Genomic DNA, 19,402 nt, shown 5'->3' on the forward strand with positions numbered 1-19,402 from the left:
TACATAAATAATAAATAAATAAAATATTTTTAAAAATATGAGGAGATATATACGTATATATACATGATAGATAGATAGGTAGATAGATAGTAGATAGATAGGTAGATAGATAGATATAAATAAAACTAGGGATAGATATAAAACTTTTAACCAGACTAAGTTTCAAAAATAAAAGCAAATGAAGTCAGGGAGGAGAACATATACTTGGGGAAATTATAGGAGGAAGTAACTGTATTTTTTTTTTCTCTTTCAGTGATCACTATTTGGGAAGCCACAGAATATTTCAGAAAAATAAATCTGTTATTCAACTTAATCTACAGAAAAATAGGGAATCTCCAGGAAAGTTATCTCGAAAGGTAAGACTTTCTTAGCTTTGGTTTCAATTAGCAAATGTATTACTTTAAGGACAATATTCCCATCCTTACGGATTGTTGCCATTTTGTGATTAAAATATGTTTAATGAATACATATTTATTTGAGTATATTTACTGAAACATAATATTTATCTTTATGTCTGTTAACAATTTGGACTGAAGCAATTACATGAACACACTACTGCAACCTCGGTATGATAAATCTACTAGTCTCTTGAAAAATCATTTATGAGTAACTTATTAATGTTATCTTACTCATACTATCCATGAATCCACCAGGAAATGAATGGAATAGAAAAAGTAAAGGGGAAACCATGGAAGGAAGAAAAATAACACAACTCTTGTTCTATCTGAAGACTACGGTGGTGTCAACACAGTTTAAATCAGGACAGATTAATATTCATAATATATATAATAAAACTACTTAGAAAGGGATTACTGTGCTTTAATGACAGTTTCATGGTGTTAGATATAAATTTTATTCCCTGTGTGGTGTCTTGAGTTACTTCAAACCCAAATTGCACAGTATGCAGTAAACGTTGATATTTTAGCAGTTTTTATCTGTAGAATCTTCCAATTACCTGCTTTAGGCAAAAATCCCATCACCCTGTCATTTACATCAGATAACAGACTTCCAGTGCATGACTTTTTTTTCTAGTCTGAGGTGCTTCATCATAAAAAGTGTCAGGTGGTGCATTAGGTTGCAATATATCTATGTGGAACATAACATAATGAGGCCAAAAGAGAGTTGTTTAGAAATGTCTTTTGGAATTGGTACCCAGCTCAGCCAGTGTTGACAGCTCCAGGGCCATGCATCTGAACTCTTCACAAAGAAACATTATAAAGTACAACTAATACCCTCAGTATTAATAAATCTAAGAGTCTTCAAATTGTCCTCAGTGTTGATGAAAAAGCTGAAATTACCATGTTTCATTTCAATGGGGGGTGGGAGAGAAAATGTATAATTCAAATTTCTACTCGTTTAGAAGTTGTATATTGTTAAAGAAAAAAGAAACTATCACATTGATAGTAATTCACAAATCACACATATTTCAGTTTCATGTAAATTAAGGTTTATTCTGAAATGCATATAACTCCACTACTTTGATGTAATATGTATCCAGCATATATTTTACATCTGAAACTTAAATATTTCTATCATATTTACTCTTTACAACAATTCCACGTGTCAAATATTATTAAAAATAAGGACACTAGGGCTTCCCTGGTGGCGCAGTGGTTGAGAGTCCGCCTGCCGATGCAGGGGACGCGGGTTCATGCCCCAGTCCGGGAAGATCCCACATGCCACGGAGCGGCTGGGCCCGTGAGCCAAGGCCGCTGAGCCTGCCTGTCCGGAGCCCGTGCTCCGCAACAGGAGAGGCCACAACAGTGAGAGGCCCGCGTATAGCAAAAAAAAATAAATAAATAAGGACACTAAATCCCAGCGTGCTCATGACTTTCCTCAGGTCACATTCATGGAGCTGGTAAGTAGAGGACCTTGGATTTGAGCCCAGTCAGTGAGTCTTCACATACCTTATGCTACCAATTTATATTACAAAAACACTTAGAACTTACGGGCTACACTCAAAAGTTTTAGATGTGGTTTCAGAGCAATTAGTCAAAATTCTACCTTTATGTTTTTTTGGTGTTGTTTTGTTTTCCACAGCTTTATCCACATACCCCAAAGTCTGGGCCATGATAGGTATTCAATGATAATTAACCACATTAAGTATATATTAGGTGCCAGGCACTGTTATTAGGGCTTTACATGTATTAATTCATAACAGCCCTAAAGCAAAAACAATAGGATGTTAGACTATATGATATTTTAGTCTTTTACTATTAAAAACTCTAAAACTTTATTAATGTTAGTTAAGACACTTAAAATTTCAAAAATTTACTCATGATATTGAAAATATTGAGGAGCATAGACATTGGTGTGTTATGTCAAAATGATGTACATGTTGCAATCTGATGCATCACACTTTTTGTTGTAAACTTTTAATACCCATTGAGTAGATTAGATTATAATTTCAATTGAAAACCTTGTATTTGAAGAAAATAAAAAAAAATAATAATAATTGCCTTGTTTTATAAAATATTCTTTCAGGAACAGACATAGTATGCTGATTAATTTAATATAACTGAGAAAGTTTATCAATTTGTGACCCTTCTTCATGGTCTGAATTGCTATATTTAAAATAAATGACCAATGATTTTTTTTCTTTTATATATCTATGGTAAGGGAATGGTGAATGGTCTTCTCTCTTATTTAAAATAATGTCAAAATTTTCTATGATTTTCATAATTTCAGCTGTAAGCTAAACATTTATGAATAACTAAATTTTCTTTCTAGTAAAACAACATAAAATTGGCTTGATAATATTCTTTTTATATAATATTAGGAATATAATGATAGCTATCATTCTATTAAATTTATTGACACCATCAACTTTCAGTAGATATTTCAGAGTATTCTAATTGTAAAAGGCATTGCAAAGCTCAATTCATCTTAGATGGCTTTTCTATTTTAAACTCACTTCTATTACACTGATATATAGTGATTTAATTCATGTTCCATGAGATTATTCATAAAACACATTGACAGTCTTTAGAAATCATCCTATATTTCAAAATTTTTAAATTCCTGTCTTGATTAGAAGTGATGTGAATGGCTGACACTTTTTAAAAATTTTTTCTTCCTTTCAAGTTTGATCAAAAGTATTGCCAACATTGTAGACATTAATCATAAAATTAAGATTTCTTTCTAGTTCAAGAAAACATTCACAAAACATTTACAGCAATAGATTTCTGTATGAAAAAAAGGAAAAAAATACCTTTATGTTTTTCTTAAGACAAAGGTATGGCCCTCACTTTTGGAGAAAAATAAATTGCACAATATATTCCACGGACAACTGCTCAAACTTTCCTCCAACTCTTTGAGATCCTTTAGATAAAATTTTTTTCTTGTTAAGTCACTGTATGACAATGGACAATTCCCCCTCCCCCAAAAGTATCTCTGGAAGCCAAGTAAAGTGGTTTTTAAATGAATATGATTATGCTATTCAGAAAGATTCAAATAAGTCATATTATTTATATGCTGCTTTGCCAAATATTTGGCAAATGCCAAATACTACACTTCAAATCTTACTACCTCTATTCTGGCTCTGGTTTTCACTCTCTATTTTCCCTTCCCTTTCACTGTCCTCTCCATGCCTAAAGTTTTGCTTTCTCTACTGCAGAAAAATTTGTCTTAACCACTATGATACTTTCAGATTTCATCAGCCATTGACTCTAGAGGTAAATTCCTACTGAGTAAGCCTCATGTTTTCAAGCTCCTTAGCATTTCTACAAGGCATTCTTTTTTCATAGCATGCACTCAAGGTATTATAACAATAACCTTATTCTTTCCATGTTACTTAGTTTCCTTCTTCTTTCTCACAATACAACCCAATATAAAAATTAATTTACCTTTGACCTTAAGCCATGTAAAGGTTTTCCTTCTGATGTTTTCTGTCAGAAATTCTAATAGGCAGCTTTAAAAATACATTGTGTGTGTACTGACATACAGGATTACATGCACCCCAGGCATGGAGGGACTCATTCAGCTGTCAAACTTAACGTCACTGTGTGGTGAAAAAGTGCAATTATGATGGAGTATATTTGCATTTTCTGCAGACTTGCATAGGGTTTTCATGGATGCCCATTCCAGAAGAGCTAATCAAGGAGTTATGACGTGAGTGTGTGTGTGTGTGTGTGTGTGTGTGCGCGCGCATGCATACATGTGGACCAGAGGACTCATATTTTAAGATGAGTAGTTCCTGCTCATCTTGGGAGAAAAATACAGTGCCATCTGATAACTCCTGGAACTTACACCTATCAGTAGTTGTCTTTCATCAGCATAATTGAATGTTCATGAGATGGAAGGTTCTCTTATGCTGACGTTTTGGTGGCAAGGTATGGAAAATCTGAAAAAAGGAGGAGTCCATTCTGTGTCTGCCGGCCAATCTGGCAAGCTGTCAAGTCTTATACTGTCACGGATTTGTGGCCTAAATGTAAAGAAAATGTGCACGTATGTGGGAGAACCGGTGTCTGAAAAACTGCCTTCCTGCTGGGAGAAATTAATGTTTGACCTTGGTGATGGCAGGATGTTTTTCAACTATCCTTGGGGTTTATCCTCAACCAAAGCTCAGCTTTCTGTTTTACTTTTGAAAAGAATGCTTATACAGTTGAGGAGAGTCTTATAAGGTCTTTAAAACAAAGTATTAAAATGATAAATGAGAGTTATCAAAAGAGGTGAATAAAATGACAGCAGGAAGTTATGGACCTATTTTTATCTGGTATTCGTTCCTATTCGCTCTATAAATATTAATATATTCTGCTGTCTACAGCATGAAGATGACCACAGTCAGTTTTATCTGAACCAACTTCTAGAAGTTATGCCTATTTGGAAAGTATCCAGGTAAGACATTTTATTCCTGTTCCAAGACTACTTTCTGACTGAGTTCTCAAGTGCCAAATCACAATATTTTTCAGTTGATTGTAATAAATGTCCTTTCACTAGTACTGTGGAAGCTATTGTACTTTTAATAGATATCTCCCTTTGGCAAATTCTGTTAATAATTATTCTTCACAGCTATTCAGATACATCTGAAGAGCTGCTAACACCTTCCAGAACAATCTAACATTCATTTAAAAATATCTCTGCTACCGGTTATTACATTTTCAAGGATTTTTTTCCTCATTCATTTTGTAAATTTGATTGTGCATGTGTCACTAAGCTCTTTGTATAACTGAATTCCCATAGTTTGAAAGTCACCATATCCTGCTTTAAATTCCTTTCTGGAACACCCTGAAAATAATTGGTACATTATAAACAGAGGAGTGTGACTTCAAATTGGAAAACTCAAGTGACAGCAAATGAACATATCCTAATTGAGTCTGATATCTCAACATATGCATGTATTATTTGAAAGAACAAACCTATCAGGAAGCTAACCTGGGAGAAGATATCAGTGCTACAGGCTGCCTTTATCTGGAATTAAAGTTGTTCTGAGTTGAATGAGCAAAAAAGGCAGTGTGGGAGGTATGTCATAAATCTCTAAAGCACAGCCTGATATAAGAATGGGTTTAAATTGTATTAATAATAGCTATCACTTCCTGGAGTTCTAATACATTTTGTATATATTGTCTCATGTAATTCTCCCCACAACCCCATAACAATACATATTATCTTACTTCAGAATCAAGGAAACTGAAGTTCTGGAAGGGTAAATAACTTGCCTGGGGTCGGCTGCTCAGTTTGTTAGGATTCAAATCAGGGCTGTCTGCAATTTGCAAAGGCCACATTCTTTCATTAAACTATCATATCTTTCCATTTTTTTTCCCTTTTTTGTGTCTTTCTCCCCCCCTCCCCCCCAGTATTCGGCCTCGTACCATAAAATCATAGAATGGGTAAAACTTAAGAGGACTTTTGATATAATTTAATCCAAATTTTTACTGTATTGCTAATTACATGCATCAGATAGGTCCCCATCAAAATGGCATATTAAACAAAGGCTGTATTCCAAAATAAATTTATAAATCAACAACTACCACAACAAATGCAGAGAGAGGCATCAAACCTGACAAATTCTTTAAAAATTGGGGAATCCCTGGGCATCAGAGACCTGTTCTGAACTGTTCTGTGGAAGGCCGTGACTTGTAGGTGGCTGCTACCTAGTGTACAGAGAGACAAAAGGAGGCTGTGAGTCCCATAGGATTTATTTGCTCACTTTTCTTTTTTTACTGTATTTTTTTATTGAAGTATAGTTGACAGACATTTCTTCATTCCTTTTCTTCTTTTTGTTGTTCCTCCAATTGGGTAATTTCAAGAAATCTGTCTTTGAGTTTACTGAGTCTTCTGCTTGGTCTAGTCTATCAAATTCTTCAGCTCAGTCATTGTATTCTTTAGCACAAAGATTTCTGTTTGGTTCTTTCTTATGTTTTCTACCTCTTTGTTAAATTTCTCATTCTGTTCTTGTATTGTTATGCTAAGTGCATTAAATTCTTTTTCTGTGTTCTCTTGTGGTCCTCTGAGCATCTTTAGGACAATCATTTTGAATTGTTTGTCAGACAATTCTTGTATCTCCATTTCTTTGGGGTCAGTTGCTGGAAGTTTACTGTGTTCTTTTGGTGGTGTCATATTTCCCTGATTCATTGTGATCTTGTAGCCTTGCAAAGCTGTCTGTATACAGGAAGAAGCAGTCACCTCTTCCAGACTTTATGGGCTGGCTTCAGTACGGAAAGACCTTCACCTACAGGCGAGGGCCAACTGGAACGTGCTGTGACCCTGGGCCTAGTGGTGACAGGCACCAAGTGCAGGGTTGTGAGACAACGCCAGGTCGGGGGTGGGGGGGTCACGATGTCTCCTCAGCTCAGGTCACTGGGGTCCACAGCATCGACAACCGTGTGGTCCTCGGTAAGCACTGTGGGGGGGGATCTGCAGTAGCTGCGAGGGCTGTCGCGATCCTCAGTGGTGCCTCCAGGTCCAGCAGCTAGAGACCAGGGCAGGCAGCAGTTGCTGCTGGAGCTGGTGGTGTACATACTCACAGCTCTGGGGGCCACCTGCAGGTGCCTGTGGAGTGGCAGGGGCTGGCTGCAGACACTCATATAGTTGGGGGGTGGGGGGCAGTGCCAGTCTCAAGGGTTAGGACTAACTGTGGGTGCACTGGCAGCTGCAGGGATCCTGGCTGTTGGAGTGCAGTTCTGTGGCTGCAGTCTCTCTCCATGGGCATGTGCATGGCAGTAAAAGCCAGTGACAAGAGTCAGGACAAGGGTGTGCAGGTGCACAGCTTGGGGGCTAGCTGCAGATGAGCCCAGTGGTGCAGACCAGTGACAGGAGAAAGGGCCAAATCTGCCCCAGACACAGCTGTGGGGATCTTGGCTGTCAGTGTGCACTCTCATAGGTGCCAGATCTCACCACAGATGTGCACATGGCAGTGGACGTCAGTGACAGAGGCTAGGCTAGTGGCATGCAGGTGCACAGCTGGAGGGGCTGTTGGAAGGGGTCAGTCATGGGGAATAGACTTGCACCTTGCACTTGAGCAGCCACTGAGGCCTGGGCTAGCTGCAAGTGTGGATCTCAGGGTCTGGCAGGGGCAGTGCAGTGGAGGAAAACAAAACCAATGAAATCTACAGGGGGTCTGTGGCAGCTGTGCTGCCTGTTGGTTTCTTCAGTAGTGAAAGTTACTGAGGCTTTCTGCAGAGCAGCCGGCTGGGATCCATGGTAACTCCCACTGCATGGCTGATGCTGGTAGCCACTGCCCTTCTTCCTTGTTCTAGCCACCTTTATCCATCTCAAGTTTGCTGGTCTCTGGGTGAGATGAAAGCAATGCAGGTCCTTCATGCAGTGTCCCACAAGGCTGGGGAAGCTGCTCGCTCACCCCACTCCTCTTTTCCAAGAGAGGGGAACTCGTTCTAGCAGGGGATTTCCCTCTTGGCACTGAGCAGTGTTGGCCTGGAGGATGGGTTGATGCAGGCAAAATGAAGCTATTCTCTCTTCCCTCTTTATGGAATTATTCTCAGGGCTTTTTTTTTCCCCACTGTGTTGCTGAAGTTTCTTGGGTGGTTTCCTGAGCTCTCCCCAGAGCTGTTTTTGTCCGTGGATAGCTATCCGTTGATCTTTGTGAGGAGAGAGAGGCCGGGATCTCTTACTGCGCCATCTTGGTGAACCCAGGACTTTGCTTTCTGAAATACAATATGCTACTCTGCCTGCCTTCCTCAGACCACTTTATGAAGTGATGAGACCAAGCACTAGAGGGCACAAGCTTTGATTTCAGTGTCCCTCTTCTCTGACTTGACTTCCTCTTAGAAGTTGGGCAAATCACATACCTTCATTGGTTCCTAGGAGTTTTCTATAAAATAGATATAATACCTAATAGAAAGGTGCTGAAGCAGGTGAATTCTTGAGGGTTTTTTCTTTTTAAATTTTAGGATGAGGTTTTATATTAAACTCCTCCAATAGCCAAAATCTTTCACAGTTCCTTTCCAACTCCTCCATGGACTTTTACATATTCTATGCATTTTGTCTAACTAAAGTGGTAACTTAATAAAGACTGAGAAGGCAGCTACTGTAAAATATATTGGTGTGTTTTTAACACTGTGCTTTGTGTTGTATGACTGATTATTCAATTCAATTCAGGAGTTTTCAGGACAAACAGGAAGGGAAAGTTAATAACATTTGGGAAAATAATTTTAAACAGTGAAGCCAAAAGAATCTCTGCTCAACTCACGTCTATTCCACCTAAGTATAGATAAAGCTGAAGCATTAAGAGAAGCTTAGAGACAAAAGCAAAAATACCAGAAAACACAGAGGTTTGGTGTCAAAGACAACACCATCTATGATAAGTATATGTCATTAATTCTAAAAGCAATTCTCTGAAAAGTTTTGCATATTTCTCAATTTATTTCTCATTATCTGCTTATGAATCCCTTTGCAACTTATATTTTAAATTAAGAGTAGTTTGATATAATGAACAGTCTTTCAGAGGTTTGGTTAAGTTGTCATGGATTTCTCTGGAGTTCTAAAGTTTTCAAATATGTTTGTAGTCTATCAAGTTATACCAAGTTTATAAGGTATCCATCTGAAATGACATTTAAAAGTATGTCAACAGTAATCCTTTTTAAACCATGTTTGCTATAGAAACATGGACAAAGCAGAACTTGTGATAAATGTGCTAAAGTTAATATAAGTTTTCCTACCCAACTTTAAACAAAGTTCTTTTTTTCTTTCCAGACAATGTCTCTCAACAGTAATCAAAAAATATGACTCCCACCTGAAATACCTATTGAAAACCCAGGTATTAACTTTTGTTACTTCTTTAATTAATTCAATAAGATTTTATTAATTTTCTACTCTTTTTTCTAAAGCTTTGCAAGTTTCTGGAGATACAAAAATGAATAAAGCAGGGGGTCTACACTTGAGTGACTTTCATTCTATCATGGCAAAACAGACAAACAGATGTGTGTAATAAAGTGTCATAGGTACTATGAAAGACCTATGTGTATACAGGACACACAAAATAGGGTTATCAATTTTCCTTCTTTGATCTGAGTGTTGAAAAATAACTAAGCCAGCCAGAGAAAGAGCGTGGTAAGGAAAGTGGGAAGTAGGGATAACTTTAAGCATACAACAACATGAACAGAGCAGGTGGCAAACAGCCTGGTGTGATTAGGAAACTGTATGTACTTTGGAATGGCTAAAATTAGGGCTCAAGGTGAGAGCCTGGAAAAAGACCAGATGAAAGGGACAAGCAGGAACCAAGTTACTAGGGTCTTAAGGACATTTTATGGACAATTTAATGATTTTCTAATTTATCAGCTGATGACATAGAGCCATTATGCAGGGCAGTAGAATGACAGATGGGTGACTGTAGGACATTTCATTAACCCAAAGAAATGAGGACGGCATGAACAAAAGCTCTACTATAGGGTAGGACAGGAGGAGACAGATTCATAACAGGTAAAAATCTGTAATTTACATGATTTGGTGAAAAACTGTGAACAATGAAAGAACACAGTGTTTAGAATACCTCCAGATTCCTGGCTGCTGACTGACTGCATGGAGATGTCAATTAACTATAACAGTGAAGATAGGAGAAGCTAGCTTGGCAGGGAACATAATGGATTCAGTCCAAGACTACTGAGATTTGGCCACCTATTGGGCATCCAAGTTGTAGTCACCATTAAGCAGATCATTTCTTATAGCTTGTTCTTCCAGGGAAGGATCAGTCTTCCACAGATAAAACATTGTATGATTACAGAAAATGAGGTAAGAGAATGTGTTGAAAACAAGACTCCTTTTTCCATTAAAAAAAATAACTCTTGATATATATAAAAGCATACAGATCTTAAGTAACTACTCCTAATATTAAAAAACAGTAAAGTGTTCTGAAAATAATAAATTATATTTCTTGATGTAGATACCAAACTCATACATGAATTCCACATAAATATGTAAAGATATGGTGATGACAAATACACAGCTCATATTCCTTCCCAAATAGTTATCCTCTCACTCTGATTCCATTTTTCTTTCTTGAGCCTGGCCTGAATCTGGAAGTTTAAAATGTGGAATGTGAAAAGAATTCACAATTAAATTAAGTTTCATAAAAGTGTCATAATTACTACTTCTTTGTCATAGTCATTCTTTCTAGCATAGAATTTGAAATTTACCAGGTACCCAGGGCACATTAAGACTTCATTCCTAGATCATTTATATCTCTTGACTAGACACAGATATACTTTTGAGGTTATCATAACTTACTTATGGATGAATTTTAATTATCTAAATGTCTCAGTACTGCTCATGTATCATAGATATCTTTTTACAAACACACAAACACTAATTGTTGAGAATCTGTAACAGTTCTTAATTTCCAAATATAGAAGTTTGATCATACCACTTACATATAAAGCCTCCAATGTTTTCACTTTGAAAGAAACCAATTGTTCCAAAATGACTGAAAAGTTGGCAAAACATCAAAGAAATACTATCTTTATATTATCACTGGCAAATAGTTATTATCACCCACATTTGAATTATTTTATAAATAGGCCACAGTGTCTGCAACTTTCCACATGAACTCCCCCCAAAACAATGAACTTTTTAAATGACATTCTTCCTACGAAGCATCAATAGCTAAATATCTAAGAAATGAGGACAGACTGTGATATTATCAATTCACAATTTTGTACTTTCTATTTGTTTGACAAGTGCATTAAGTAGCATTTCATCAGCCTTGAAAACAGTACCAATTTGAAGAATAATTTTTATATTTCTCAAACATGGATTATTACATGATTTGAAAAAAAGTAACAAGCAGGCTGAATAAATATGCCATGATATTACTGAATAATATGGATAACAGTAATTGCTATTAACATATTTTAGACTTATTTCAGATTGGGCATCCTAACTATTATGTTTGTTAAATGGCTGATTTTGTAAGTAATTTACATAAAGCTTTTTCTTTGGGCATTTTTTTCCTCTCTTCTACTCAAAATTAATGAATGTCTTCTGTATTCATGCTATACTCTGAATTCATCTCTAACATTTAGGAGAAATTAAGAATAGAAGAAAGAGAAAGAATTTTCCCCTAAGGTATTACTTAATGTTTACTTAGTACAAATTACTGAACTATTTACTCACTGGAATCAACAGAAATCAAAATCAGAACCATGCTCTGAAATTGCTGATGATCTAGTTGGAAAGACAGAATATTCACATAATGCACATAGAGTGGTGTATGTACAGGACAAAGCAACGTAAAACCAGATTTCAATCTAGATGGAAGAATCAGCTTCTGATTCAAAGTTGCTTTTTCCTAGTAGCCTCTAGTGCATTGTTTCCAAAATTTTATTTAAATGCCAAGTAGGACCTTTAGAGACAGTTAGCAATGTCTACCACTGATGACAAACCTACACTAGGATCTAGTAACTGATGAACTAATTGTAAACCAGATGGATCTGGATTGAGAAAAATCTATTCATGCTTCCAAATGTAGTTTGGCTTCATGAAACATCTGCCTGGTGTGAAATGAGCTAAAAGCCTCCAAACCCTTTACCATCAAGCCCATGGCTCAGAGGATGTACCAACTAGATAATCAGAAAAATATAGCACCTCTATTATTCAGGTATAAGTAATTCAATGAGGAAGGCAGAATAATTCTTAACTCACACTTTCCTCTCCTCAAGACCAAAATCCAACAATATTTAGCCTCGAGAGAGAGACCAAAAATTCCATTTATAAGGAGAAAGAAAGGGGGCACATAGGGATCTGATAATATATATTTACTTTTTTAGAACTGAAGCTTTCTTAGTAACAAGCAGATCAATTGTTGGATTTTCAGAAGTTTTGATATCAAACATAATTTAATCAGAGTGGCAGTAAAGACAGAATTTAGGAGCAGAGATTCCAAAGTCAGGTAAACATATTTGCAAACCCTCTGCCACTAGGGAAGCTTTTATTCAGCCATCCTTGAGTTTATATTATTCATCACTAGAGTGGAGATAATAAAATAATGTGATGATTTTTTAAAATTAACTGAACAGTAGATGTAATGTGCTTAATATTATATAGTGGCTGGAAGATAAAAAATGTTCAAGAAAAGATAAGTACAAGTGTTATTTTATTGCTATTAGAGTTGTTATTTTTAACACTATTACTAAAGTATAGGATCTAGAAGAAAAATGTCACAAAACTGATTTGCATTCACAACAGAATATAAGAGGTCGGAAAGGAGTAAAAAAATCATAAGAAGAAAACAGGGTGAAATGAATTGGTAACAAGGACCAGCTGAAAGGTCACAAAAGGAGAAGTCAAAGACATGAAGGAGAAAAAGTCAGGTTACAAGGGAAATAAAACACCTTTGCAGAACTGGAACCTACCTTAGCAGAAATAAAGGGCAGATTGAAACACTGCCAGACATGAAGAAGAAGAAAACTGAAAGATCTTCAATAAGGAAGATAATCACTAACCAACATAATCTGCATTCCTAGTGAGATACAGAATTAAAGGTTTTTGTCAAAAGAATAACATGATCTGATGATTTAAGATTTGTGCAGTGAATTATATAATATACGAAGAACATACACACATACACACACATACCCATTAAAGAACTAAGCAGACTATCTTATTACACAATAAGTGTGGTACAAAATATTGCCAATATCATAGGATCTGCTTTTACACCACTTCATATCTCTTTTCTTCTACATAAGAGATATCCTTTGGTGAAAAGCCATGTTGTAGCTTTTCTTTGCCATTTCAGCACCAAACTATGCATCCATTATCAATACAGGCACCTCAAAGATATTTCAGATTCAGTTCCACACCACCACTATAAAGTAAATATGGCAATAAAATGAGTCACATGATTTTTTTGGTTTCCCAGTGCATATAAAAGTTATGTTTACACTATACTGTGGTCTATTAAGTGTGTAATAGCATTATGTCAAAAAAACTCCACAATGTACATACCTTAGTTAAAAAATAATTTATTGCTAAAAAAACGTCAACCATCATCTGAGCCTGCAGTGAGTTGTAATCTTTTTTGCTGATGGAGGAGCCTGCCTTGATGTTGACGGCTGCTGACTGATCAGGGTCGTGGTTGCTGAAGGTTGGAGTGGCAGTGGCAGTTTCTTAAGACAACAATGAAGTCTGCCACATTAATTGATTCTTCCTTTCATGAACAATTTCTCTGTGGCATGCAATGCTGTTTGACAGCATTTTACCCACAGTAGAACTTCTTTCAAAATTGGAGTCAATTCCTCTCAAACCCTACCACTGCTTTATCAACTAAGTTTATTTAATATTCTAAATCCTTCATTGTCATTTCAACAAACTGCACAACATCTTCACCAGGAGTAGATTCCATTTCAAGAAACCACTTTCTTGGCTCATCCATAAGAAGCAACTCCTCATCTGTTCAGGTTTTATCATGAGATTGTAGCAATTTAATCCCACCTTCAGGCTCCACTTCTACTTCTAGTGCTCTGGCTGTTTCCACCACATCTGCCGTTACTTCTTCCACTTAAGTCTTGAACTCCTCAAAGTCATCCGCGAGGGTTGGAATCAACTTCTTGATTCCAACTCCTATGAATGTTGGAATCCTATGAATGTTGATATTTTGACCTTTTCTTTTGAGTCACAAATGTTCCTAAGGGCATCTAGAATGGTGAATTCTTTCCTGAATGTTTTCAATTGACCTTGCCCAGATCCATCAAAGGAATCACTATCTATGGCAACTATAACTTACAGAACGCATTTCTTAAATAATAGACTTAAAAGTCAAAATTACTCCTTGATCCATGGGCTTCAGAATGGATGTTGTATAAGCAGATATGTAAATGACATTAATCTCACTGTACATCTTCATCAGAGCTCTTGACCATATGCATAATATCAATATTTTGAAAGGAATCTCTTTTTCTGAGCAGTAGGTCTCAACGGTGGGCTTAAAATATTCAGTAAACCATGTTGTAAATAGATATACTGTCATCCAAGCTTTTTTGTGCCATTTATAGAGCACAGGCAGAGTAGATTTTGCATAATTCCTAAGGGTCCTAGGATGTTCAGCATGGTAAATGAGCACTGGGTTCAACTTAAAGTCACCAACTGCATTAGCCCCAAACGAGAGTCAGCCTGTCCTTTGAAGCTTTGAAACCAGGCATTGACTTCTCCTCTTTAGCCATGAAAGTCCTATGTGGCTTCTTTTTCCAAGAGAAGGCTGTTTTGTCTACATACATTGAAAATCTGTTGTTTAGTGTAGCTACCTTCATTAATTACCTTAACTAGATCTTCTGGATACCTTGCTGCAGCTTCTACATCAGCAATGCTGCTTCATCTTGTACCTTTATGCTATAGAGACTTCTTTCCTTAAACTTCATGAACCAAGCTCTGCTAGCTTCAAACTCTTTTTCTGAAACTTCCTCACCTCTCTTAGCTTTCTTAGAATTGAAGAGTTAGGGCCTTGTTCTGGATTAAGCTTTGGCTTAAGGGAATGCTGTGGCTGGTTTGATCTTCTATCCAGACCACTGCAACTTTCTTCATGTCAGCTGTAAGGCTGTTTCGATTTCTTATCATCCCTATGTTCACTGGAGTAGCACTTTTAATTTCCTTCAAGCACTTTTCCTTTGCATTTACAACTTGGCTAACTGTTTGGTGCAAGAGACCTATCTTCTGGCGTGTCTCCCCTTCGACATGCTTAATGTCAAATGATATCCTCACTAAGCATAATCATTTCTAGCTTTTGATTTAAGGTGGGAGATATGCAACTCTCCCTTTCACGTGAACACTTAGAGGCTATTATAAGGTTATTAATTGGCGTAATTTCAAAAGTTTTGTGTCTCAGGGAAGAGGGTGGCCCAAGGAGAGGGAGACAGATAGGGGAACAGCCAGTAAGCAGAGCAGGCAAAACAGTATGTATAGATTAAGTTTGCCATCTTATATGGGTGAGGTTCATGGTGCCCCAAAACAATTACAATAGTAACATCAAAGATTACTGATCACAGGGCTTCCCTGGTGGCGCAGTGGTTGAGAGTCCGCCTGCCGATGCAGGGGACACGGGTTCATGCCCCAGTCCGGAAAGATCCAACATGCCATGGGGCGGCTAGGCCCATGAGCCATGGCCGCTGAGCCTGCCCATCCGGAGCCTGTGCTCAGCCACAGGAGAGGCCACAACAGTGAGAGGCCCGCATACCACAAAAAAAAAAAAAAAAAGATTACTGATCACAGGTCACCATAACAAATACAACAATGAAAAGTTTGAAATATTGCAAGAATTACCAAAATGTGACACAGGAACATGAAGTGAGCAAATACTGTTGGAAAAATGGCACCAATAGACTTGCTCAATGCAGGGTTGCCACGAACTTTTCATTTGTAAAAAAATGCAATATCTGCAAAGTGCAATAAAGTGAAACATAATAAAATGAGGTATGCCTGTTTAAGGTTTAGGTTTCCTTTTTAATGTACCTACATGGAATCAAACTATATGTACTTTTTGTGCCCCGTATTTTTCACTCAATATAGTTTTTGTGATCTATCTACATTATTCTATATATGCTTTTGAATTATTTTCATTACTGTACATTACTCAATTAGATTAGCAAACTTCAACTTATCTATTCTACTGTTGATGTACATTCAAGCTAATCTCAGGGGGTTTTCTAGGGTACATAACCAGGGCCATAGACTTACAAGGTAATACCAAACATTTAATTTGGTCATACCCATTTCACAATATATAAGAGTTCCCGTTGCTTTATTTTCTCACCAATGTATGGTATAGTCCAACTTTTAAAAATTTTGCCTACATGAGGTATATGTAATGAGATATTATTTCAGTTTTATTTTGCTGACTACTAATACCTTCATAATTCTTTACTCTTTTTAAACATAACATCAAACTGTATACTTTCTATCTTACTTTCATTATGATGTCATATTTATTAAATCAACTTTCTTGAAGTTTAATTTATATATATAAAATAAAATACACTCATGTAAACTGTATACTTTGACTAGTTTTGAAAATGTATATACATATATAACAACCATGAAAAACAAGATATAAAACATTTCTGTTACAAAAAAAGTGCCCCATTACTTACCTGAAGTAAAAACCCTGCCATCCTAGACATCATGGAACTAAAGATTTACTTTCTCTCAATATGTATTTCTTTTATCTGATCTCCAGTAGAATTTTACTAGAAGTGACAAGTGGTAAGAGCAGAATCCTTGCCTTCTTGCTAAACTTAGAAAGTTAGTCTTTCACCACTGAGTATGATGTTATTTGGAAGTTACATGGTTATGGCATGAAGTCAGTTGATCCTTGCTAGGTTGAAGAAGTTTCCTTCTACTCCTAATTAGCTAAGAGTTTATACCATAACTGGGTGATGAATTTTATCAAATGCTTTTTCTGTATCTATACAGATGGACATATGATTTTTTTCATTTATTCTTCTCAAATTTTAAAAATATCCTTGCATTACTGGCATAAACCACACTTTGTAACAATTTAGAACCCTTTCTACATATTTCTGGCTTCAATTAGCTAATATTTTGTTAAGGATATTTGCATCTGTATTTATGAGAGACATCAGTCTATACTTTTCTTATAATGTTGTGGCTTGATTTTAACATTGGAGTAATGCTGGCTTTATAAAATAAGTTGAGAAATATACCCTCTGACTCTGTATTCTGAAATAATTTGAGTAGATTTGGTTTTATTTCTTCCTTAAATATTTGATAAAAATCACCAACGAAACCATCTGTTTGGAGTTTTCCTTATAAGAAGGATTTTATTATAATTTCAATTTCTTTGACATAGAATTATTCAAATTTTAAAGCCATAAATTTGCCTCTAAATTTTAGTGGCATCCCACAAATTCTGATATGTTGGCCATCATCTCTTTAAATATCTCTCTGCCCCATTCTTATCTTTCCAGAACTCCAAATGCATGTATGACTCTGACAGGTATTAGATGGTATGTTCTGGTTTTTATTCCCACTCTTTTTCCCCTTTGGTTTTGGTTAGGATCATTTCTCTTGACCTATCTTCAATTTCACTGATACTTTCCTTAGCTGTGTTCAATCTACTGATGAGTTCATTGAAAGAATTCCCCATCTCTAATACCAAATATATTTTTATATTTCTATGGTTTCCATTTGACTCTTGTAGTTTCCATATCTCTGCTGAAATTCCCCACGTGTTCATGCATGTCATCCACATTTTCCACTAGATCCTGTAATATCCTAATCATAGTTACTAAAGGTCCTTGTCTGATTGTTCTAACGTCTGGGTTATACATTCTGTTATGCTTTTATTATGTAAAGTTGATAAATCTAGTCAAGATTTGAGCTTTGTGTTTTGTTGTTGCTATCATTATCATCAGGGCACATCAGGCTTCAAACTCCTCCAGTGATTAGTTACTATTACCTGTACTTATATAGGGGGCCTGCAGTACTAGCGACTTTTTCTCTGTTCCTGCTTCACCCTCAGCTTTCAACAGTCCCTGATTGCCTATGCCGCAGAGAAGATCTCTTGCAATACTTTTTTGTCTCTCCCCTAGCAGTGCTTTGCTCTTGTCTATTATTCAAAATAGACTCATTTTTGTAGTAGGGTAAAGGGAGTTCTGTGGTAATGATCAACCACAGCCTTAGGCAGACTGTTTTTGAGCCTCAAGATTGGAACTTTCTTAGCATTTCTGCCTCAAGAATGGAACTTTCTGGCAGCCAAACTGTCCCTTATATCTGCACTTAGTCTTGTACAGGAGAGAGTTTTCTGCCCCTCCTCCGTGGTTTCTGACTGCTGATTGGTATCCATGTAGGATCCTGGACTCAAGACAGGTCTCCTACCCCTACCCCAGGAGCAAAAGGTTTCTGCTTCTACCATTCTCTCATCAGCAAAGGATCTTAACCCATGTCCTACCTCTCCCCCAGAAAGGTTTTGCTTTTGCTCCCCTGCTCAAAAAGCAAGAGATTTTTGCCTGGGGTCAGGGTCACAGAGGATTTCTATCTCTTCTAGTATCATCATTTTTTCTAGTATCATAAACCAGCAACTTAGAGCTTTTGCTTCTTATGAGAGAAAGATCTACAGAATGAGATCTTTCATACCTCTCTCCCAGAAAGCTGATCACCTCCTACATACTGCACCTCTTTTGAAATAAACTCCATTTTGAAATCCTCCATTGGAATGACTGTGATTCTGGAATTGACAGAGCTGATGTGTTTTGAAAAGCCAACAATATTAATGATACAGATAAAATACATTAAAATATTATGGAGTGAAAGAGAGGTAGTTTAAAGATAAATTAGTGTCCCCTTGATTGCAATAAGTTGTAAGATGTCAATCTTTTCATCTACAGCAAAATCTGGATAATATTATTGACGATGTTAAAAATATATGCATTGTTCTGGGATGCGTGGAGACCAAACAAATTACAGATGCTGTAAATGAACTAAATCTTATTCTTCAGAGAAAAGCAGAGGTAAATACAGTCATTTATTACACAGTAATTATTTTAAACCTATGTTCAATAATTAATTAAGGAGAGTGAAAGACTTTTGACTAACTAGCATATATGTGGTGTGTGAGTGTGTGTGGGTACATGTACATTTCAATCATTTGCGGGTAATGGAAACTTAATTCTATTATACCAAAAGGATTTAGTTAAATTAAAAGGAAATTTCTTATACCTTTGAAGTGTAACTACAATATAACCTTCAAGTGAGACTGAAATCAACTCTACAATCCTACCTAGATGAATATGCTTATATAATAACATTCACAGGCAAGCGTTTGTATAGTCTATTAATGGCTCTCATGCACACCAGAGTATGCAGATGTAAGCACCCATGCTTGCATGGACAAGCACATATGCAGGAAAGAAGAGATCAGTTCACGTGGTATTCTTTGCTGAATCTTCAAGGCACACTGCTTCTATGATCTCACATTCTGTGATGATTTCCTGGTTTTTCA

General features: G+C 36.5%; 1 protein-coding gene across 11 annotated transcripts in view; it reads left to right on the plus strand.

The window, feature by feature from the left end:
• PIK3C2G (phosphatidylinositol-4-phosphate 3-kinase catalytic subunit type 2 gamma) overlaps nucleotides 1–19,402 on the plus strand; it is a 365,719-nt gene that overhangs the window by 62,862 nt on the left and 283,455 nt on the right. For 10 of the 11 annotated variants that reach the window (XM_033430304.2, XM_049695083.1, XM_033430311.2 and 7 more), the window contains exons 6-9: nucleotides 254–356; nucleotides 4,766–4,836; nucleotides 9,151–9,214; nucleotides 18,789–18,911. In XM_033430304.2, the coding sequence (XP_033286195.1) occupies nucleotides 254–356; nucleotides 4,766–4,836; nucleotides 9,151–9,214; nucleotides 18,789–18,911 (361 nt within the window). The remainder of the gene's footprint in view (nucleotides 1–253; nucleotides 357–4,765; nucleotides 4,837–9,150; nucleotides 9,215–18,788; nucleotides 18,912–19,402) is intronic. The other variant, XM_049695084.1, reaches the window with a different exon arrangement.

This window comes from Orcinus orca, chromosome 11 (genome assembly GCF_937001465.1).
Source record: "Orcinus orca chromosome 11, mOrcOrc1.1, whole genome shotgun sequence".
Classification (NCBI taxonomy): Eukaryota; Metazoa; Chordata; class Mammalia; order Artiodactyla; family Delphinidae; genus Orcinus; species Orcinus orca.